This window comes from Fukomys damarensis, unplaced genomic scaffold (genome assembly GCF_012274545.1).
Source record: "Fukomys damarensis isolate Sample0158 unplaced genomic scaffold, DMR_v1.0_HiC HiC_scaffold_3, whole genome shotgun sequence".
NCBI classification, from domain to species: Eukaryota; Metazoa; Chordata; class Mammalia; order Rodentia; family Bathyergidae; genus Fukomys; species Fukomys damarensis.
Genome location: NW_022900915.1, coordinates 4,095,923 through 4,103,394, shown reverse-complemented (window position 1 = coordinate 4,103,394; position 7,472 = coordinate 4,095,923). Strand labels below are relative to the sequence as shown.

General features: G+C 41.8%; 1 protein-coding gene across 1 annotated transcript in view; it reads left to right on the top strand.

Annotated features, from left to right (window-relative positions):
* Aldh7a1 (aldehyde dehydrogenase 7 family member A1) overlaps nt 1–2,553 on the top strand; it is a 34,675-nt gene extending 32,122 nt beyond the window's left edge. Inside the window, exons 17-18 of the mRNA XM_010627227.2 lie at nt 583–658; nt 2,381–2,553. Coding sequence (XP_010625529.1) covers nt 583–658; nt 2,381–2,435 — 131 coding nt within the window. The 3' untranslated portion in view covers nt 2,436–2,553. The remainder of the gene's footprint in view (nt 1–582; nt 659–2,380) is intronic.
* The last annotated feature ends 4,919 nt before the right edge of the window (nt 2,554–7,472 follow it).

The following is a 7,472-nucleotide window of genomic DNA, read 5'->3' as shown; positions in this document are numbered from 1 at the left end:
TTGTTGTTGTTGTTGTTGTTGTTTTGTTTTGTTTTTTGGTACCGGGGATTGAACTTGGGTCCTTGTGCTTGCAAGGCAGGCCACCGAACCTCTGAGCTAAATCCCCGGCCCTGTATCTTATATTTTGCTGGTTTGCTTTGAAAAAGTATCTTTTTCTTATGTAAGGGATCATTATCTTCTTGAACCTTTTTAGGATAGTAAAATAGCTCTTGAAAGTTTTCAGTAGGTATATATGTATACAGTAGAGAGAATAAACATAAAAGATAAGATTGTGTTTCAACTGTTTAGATGTTTCCTTTCAATACCTTCATGTATTTAATTTCAATGTCTTCATTTATGTAAGGGTTTCTTCTGTTTCCTGATATATTTCTATTTCTTAATTCCTTACATATTTTTTTACTTCTTGTTAAATTTTGTCTTGGTTTCGGTGTTTTATTTGTTCATAGAGAAAGTACACTGAGCTAAATATACAGTAACTAGTTGCTTAGTTCTGTTCTTATATCTTTATCCGGTGATACCAAGGAAAAGCTCACAAAAGAAGAAACTACTACAAAGGTGTGAGATTATTTTGTGTTTCTTTAGGAGGAGAAAAGCACACTGGTGGTGGCAGGGAGTCTGGCAGTGACGCCTGGAAACAGTACATGAGGAGGTCTACCTGGTAAGGAACAGCTGTGGGAGGTGGGTCTGGCCTTAAGACCTGGGCGTTTCTACTGGAAATGTGCTGTTAAACTCTTGTACTTGCTGCTTTGCCTTCTTGCAGTTTCATTTGATTTTATTTTTTTCTAACATTTGGTAGCTGTTTCTGCTCAAAGCATCCATTTTATACTGTAGATTGAGCATCTGTAACCCAGAATGCTCCAAAATCTGAAGTGATTTGAGCTCCGACGTGATGCCACATGTGAAATCCCACACCTGGCCGTGTGACAGGCGAACTGAAAACGTGTGTGACAGTACATAGGGTGTGCGTGCCACAGGAGCGGGACACGGCGTCCGTTCCTAACACATCTGACGTCTGTGCACACGTTCCAAACCTCCCAAACCTGAAGTATTTCTGACCCCACATGTTTCAGCTGGGGGATACTCAGTTTTCTAGCCATTTTGTGCAGCTTCAGCCAGCCCAGCCCCCTGCTGAGAGACTCGGCCGTGGTTTCTATCTGGGAGATAGCGCTGGGGAGGACGCAGGGTGTCAGCTAGCAGGAGAAGACGGAGGAAGCTGTCCCTGTCCTTCCTGGATGTAGTTTCTACCTTTGCAGTTTGTGGAAGCAGATGGAGAAGGCTGGTAGGCTGGGGGAGACCGGCTTCTCATAGTGCGCAGGACCTTAGGAGTGGGTTAGCGCCTTTGCCCAGAGGTGTGTGGCTGGGAGGCTGCTTCTGAGGACTTTGATTGTTTCTTGCAGTAACACAGAGTGTGGGGTTCATTCTGTGTGGTGCTGTGAAAAGAACACCGCTCAGAGTCTGCAGGCACCTGGCCAGCTCCCTGCTTCTGGCCAGTCTGTGACCCGGGCTGGTTCCCCAGCATTGGCTCCTTACGGCCTCAGGAACTTCTGAGGTGTTTCGAATCCCAGACATAGCACACTCTCTCTGGGTTCTCATTCTTCCAAATCCGTCCATTGCTCTTTTCTCTTGTAATGGAGAGCTAGACTGGTGAAAACTTAGCTATGGCTTTTTTGAGCCATATAGTGGGGAACTTTTCCTCTCAAAAGAAAAGCAGGTGACTCCTAGGTGACTGCTTAATAGGGAAGCTTCCGTTTTTCTAAATTATAAATATACTCTTTCTATTACAATGGGAATATTTATTTTTCCCCTGATAATTCAATACAAGTCATTGAGAAAGATAGAGTTACAGTCCTTGTTTTCTTGCGTCCTACTCAAAAGAAAATTTGAAGGGCTGGAGATTTAGCTCAGTGATTCAGGCACCTGCTTCATAAGCGCAAGGTCCCGAGTTCGATCCCTGGTACCAAAAAAAAAAAAAAAGAAAAGAAAATTTGAGTAACATGCATGTATATATGCCTTCCAAATTTTTCTGGTTCATTTTTCTTTTATAAAACTGGATCCATACTAACATTGTTTTGTATCCTAAATTACTTTCTTCACTAACTTATAACTTGATTTTTTTTGTACTGGGGATCGAACTTAGGCCCTTGCGCTTGTAAGAACTTGATTTTTTGTTTGTTTGTTTGTTTGTTTTGTTTTGTTTTTGGCACCAGGGATTGAACTTGGGTCCTTGCGCTTATGAGGCAGGCAGTGGAACCACTGAGCTAAATCCCTGGCCCCTATAACTTGTTAATATAAACAGATGTATACATTTTAATGGTTTGAAAGTATTCATTTTTGTGCGTGTCCTATTATTCATTTAGTTTTTTTCATCTTCCCCCTCCAGTACCATCAACTACAGTAAGGACCTTCCTTTGGCTCAAGGAATCAAGTTTGAGTAAAGGTGATTCAGTTGGACATTCCCATTCCTCAATACAGACATTTTGCAGCTGCCTTGAAGACCAAGAATATTAAGCTTTGCTTTGAATAAATGTATCTTTTTTTTTTTTTGATAACGGGGATCGAACTGGAGACCTTGTGCTTCTGAGACAGATGGCGGAAACCACTGAGCTAAATCCCTGACCCAATGTGTCCTTTGTTAATATGACAATGGCTAAACTCCTGTGACACCCCCCCAAGTCCTCCTAACTAAATTTTTAGAAAAATAAAAACATTTGAAACCTAGTGGCATTTAGTTAAAAAAAAAATGGGTTGGATGAGTTTTTGTCACTAATTTTCTTTTAAAGTTGATGCCACTTTAGAAAAAGCATGTGCCATATTGCTTATTTAGGAACGTATAGAACACAGAGAAAGTTGAAGTCTTTGCAGTAGATAAAGGGTGGCTTCTAGGCAAGTCAGGAATTCTGTGTTGAATATTGATTCATATTAGCTTCCTCTGGCATGTACTGGAAAAAGTGTAAATGAAAGAAAGATGTGTCCCTTATATGCCAGGGACCGATATTGGGATGGAATGACTTGCTGTGTGTAAGATGACAGAATATTTACCGGCAGTTGTGTCTCTCGCTCACGATGGCTGTGCCTGCTTACAAGAGACTTACAGAACAAACATGGATTTCACTTTTGCCACATAACCTGCCCCCTGCCGAGAATTTTGAAGCTGAAGCTGCCTGTCAGAGTTCTACTGAAAGGGTTGCTGGCCTTCTTGCCACCTGAGGATAGTTTTCTTTAGCTTTCAGGCTTCTGCAGTTGGGTCTGGAACTGTGCTCAGCCCGTGCTCTGCTGGGGCAGCTGTGCTCACAGAGAACTCGTAAAAAGTCCTTTTGTCCTTTCTGAGAGACTGGCTCCCCGCTGGGAGGCTGCGCAGCGGCCTTTGGACCGGTCGCTGGTGACCCCCATCTTCCTGGCCCTCTGCACGCCCCTTCTGTGAAGCAGCTGCCACCTCCTCAACTCTTGTCCTGTTGGACCCGGGCGCAGGTCTTTGGAGAGGCCATCAGGGTGTGTAGAGATCTGTATGACTTGTGAAGAGTTCAGGGTCAGGACACAGAGAAATAAGCAAATGCGAAAGTAAACAACCCAGTGCTGAGGGAAGGAGAGGTATCCATGATGTGGCCAGCTGTGAATAGCATTTCTCTAGGCCTGCTGTGGTTGGTGAATAGAGCCGGGTACCGGTGACGCCTACTGAAAGGACGCCGGCAGGGAGCAATCAGTGACGAAGGCAGGTAAGCAGCAGAGGGTTCTTCATTTTCCTCAATCAAAATCAATAATGCCTGACATGCTAAAGCCAGCGGTAGCAGCATAGGCTTATTGCAATAGGGATATAGGCTGTAAAATTACTTGATTCTTTAAATCAAGGAAGTATGTAACTTGTTAAAAATTAAACGCAGAGGAAAGTGACATTGGAGAATTGATTACTTGGAGTGCTGCATTTCCAGGCCTCCTCCACCCCAGCCCACATGCGTATTTGTTTGCTCTCATTCCTGAACTGAGGACAACTTCAAAATATTTCATGCAGTGATCTTACTGAAAGCCAAGTTTTCCTCCGTATCTTCAGGTTTCATACAGACTTGATCATCTAGTATCGAGAGAGCTGTACTCCTAAAAATAAGCAGTAGAAAATCACGCAATTTGGGCATTGTAAACATCTTTTTTTCATCACGGTGTGTAGGTATTCTTACCCTGTTTTATGTTTGAAACACGTTTAGGAATTGTTTAATAGTCCATTTTTATTTTGTGAGGTTGTGCAAAATTACTTTTGAGATATATTCTTATATTCAGGTTTTCAAGCATCTTTCTTTTATACATGAACTGGGCATTGAACCCAGGGCCTTGTACATGCGAGGCAAACACGACCACTGAGCCACACCCCAACCTACCACATTGTATTTTTAAACAGGTACTTCCTAAGTCTATTCATTTTGACTGAAAAAACGTGCACTTACGATTTCTGTCAAATTAGATATTCAGGGAGGGCTTCCACCCTCCGCCTGGGCATCTGCTGAAGGCGTAATGTTGTGTACACATATCCAGCAAAACACACTTGTTTTTGGTCATAACGTTTATTAAAACTTTTTGCCTTTGAATTGTACCTCCTTGCTCTTTTGCTTATTAATATTTTTAACCACAAAAATAAAAACATAACACCTGTAGGTGTAGCTTGCCACACATGTGAAGCTGCTAGGAATCTTGTACTTCTGGTTAGAGGTTACATTGGGTTCTGGCTACACTGACAGTGCCCGTCCTTTGTGCACGTGAGGGACTGAATTGTAGTTAGCGTGCTTGCCTTTGCCGCTGTACTGAGGGCTTGCAATCTTGAGTCCTGTGCTTCTCCAATCCCTGGACAGCACCCAATCCCGTGGAACTAACAGGCTCTGTGCTTCCAGAGAAAATAGAAGGACTTGGTTCCTGGTGGTCCCAGTGAAGACCTCACAATGTGGGGATGAGGACTTTGTTTTTTAAAGGAGACTGGAATGCTATGTGTTATGTTCTCATCCCTCTCTCCGGGGGGATCTCTTCAGCTTCATTTCTCTTGTTTTGTAACCAAGGAACATCCATCTCCTTGGGGCGCTGAGGTGACCAAGACTGACTGCGCGGTGCCCTTGTTCTGCGCACTCTGGGCACTTTCTGTTTGTTTTTGTTTGCATTACTGGGGATGGAACCCAGGGCCTTGTGCATTCTCAGCAAATGCCCTGCCACTGAGCTACACCCCAAGCTCTTCCCCAGGCACTTGCTGACCATTCAGTTAACGTCGCTCTGACAGGTTGCAAACTGAGAAATTGGTTAGGAGTGTTTTTAATCTCAGTATTTGTAGATGAGACTGCTTGCTTCTTATGGTCACAGATGACTTACACCTGGCTTGATCCACTTGTTTGTCCTGGTCCCCCACATTACGTTTATTGGTACAAGGCTGGGTTTTTAGCTCAGAGATTCTGCTACCTGCCTCACAGGCGCAAGTTCAATCCCAGTACCAAAAAAAAAAAAAAAAAAAAAAAAACAATTTACGTATACAATACAGTTACATCATTGGGATCTTGTACTTTTGCATGATGTATCTTGGTTCTTATTTTTCCCCTTCCTTCACCCCCTTCACCCTTCCCTATCTATAATGACTTTGTGTCCATTTTTTCCTTTCCTCTTTTCCCTACTCCCCCTACTTCCCCTACTTCTTTAGCCCTTTTCTTCTATTCTCCTCCCCTGTTTTTTGGAACTAGGGTTTGAACTCAGGACCTTGTGCTTATGAGACAAGTGGTCTTTTCTTCCTATTTAACATTATCAATTATACAATTTGAACCTTATTTACACTTTTATTTTTCACACCAGAGAAACCGATATTTAAATGTGTATCCTATGTATCCTATTTATTTCACTTAAGAGTATGGCCTCCACAGGGACCTGAGTTCAATCCCGGTATCAAAAAAAAAAAAAAAAAAGTCTGTACTTTTTTTGTTTGTGTTTTTTTGTTTTTTTGTTTTTTTGAGACAGGATCTCACTATGTAGTTGAGACTGACCTGAAACTCACTGTGTAGCCCAGGCTGGTCTCGAACTCACAGTGGTTCTCCTGCCTCAGCCTCCCGAGTGCTGGGATTACAGGTGTGCAGCACCACACCCTGTTCCGCTTTCTCTTCCTTTATGGATGAGTATTACTATATTTTATAGAAAAACCACATTTTCTTTATCCAGTCTCCAGCTGATGGACAATGGGGCTGTTTCCAAATTTTGGCTATTGCAAACTGTTCTGCTATAAACATGGGTGTACATATATTGTGGTAGGATTCTTTTAATTCTTTCAGAAAGATACCCAGCAGAGGGATAGCTGGGTCAAATGGGACCTTTAATCCTAGTTGTTTGAGTTATCTCCATATTGATTTCCACAGTGGTTGCACCAGTCTGCACTGCCTCCAACAATGGAGAAGGGTTCCTTTCTCCCTACAACCCCACCAACATTTGCTATTGGTTGATTTCTTGATAGCAGCCATTCTTTGTGGGGTGAGGTGGAATCTCAGTGTTGTTTTCATCTGCATCTCTTGAATGACCAGTGATGTTGAACATTTTTCATATGTTTATTTGCTGCTTTTACTTGTTTGTCTGAGAAAGTTGGTTCATTTCAGATGCCCATGTTTGAATTGGGTCTTCATATTTGGGGGTGTGTGATGTTTTTGAGTTCTTTATATATTCTATATAGTAGATCTTTGCCTGAGGAACAGCTGGTAAAAATTTTTCCCACATTGTAGATTATCTTTTAACTCTCTTGGTGGTTTCTCTTGCAGTGCAAAAGCTTTTTAATAAAATGACAGTCTTTGTGCTAGTTCCCATGCTACTGAGGATTTGTTCAGAAAGTCTTTTCCTATGCTGATTATCTTCTGAAGAGATTTTCAATGATCACCTGTTTTGCAGTTCTGCCGTCTTTACAACTAACATGGTGAGTACAACTTGGGGGATCCCGTCTAGTTACAGGAAGGTACTGCTGTCCTCAACACTGTGTCTGACCTGTAACACATCTGTACAGTACACTTTGTAAATGGTTAACAAGTCAGCTGCAAACTGAATGTACAGATCTTAGTACTGGTGCTGAAATCTCTTCAGAATAGACATTATGATTTAAAAGTTTGTTTAAAAATTTGCAAGCATCAGGTGTCAGAACTGAAGACTATACAGTAATGAATGTTGACTTTTCATGTTTTAGGTATATTTTCCATTGTAGATTTTTCAGTTCTCTGCTATTTTTACCATAACTTTCATTTACATGTCCTACATGCTAACTTCATTTGTGTGATTGAAATAAAATTACAGTATAAAAAAAAAAACTTTGAGCAGAACTTCTCAACCATAAAAGGCCTCTGAGTTGGGAAGGAATGGATCCAAAACCCAATGATTGTCCTTGTTAGAAAAGGATCAATGGCTTGAGACTGCAAATGACACTGGCCTTAAAAGTGATTTTGAGAAAACTTCAAATCTCCCTGTTTTGGATTAAAGTCAAAATG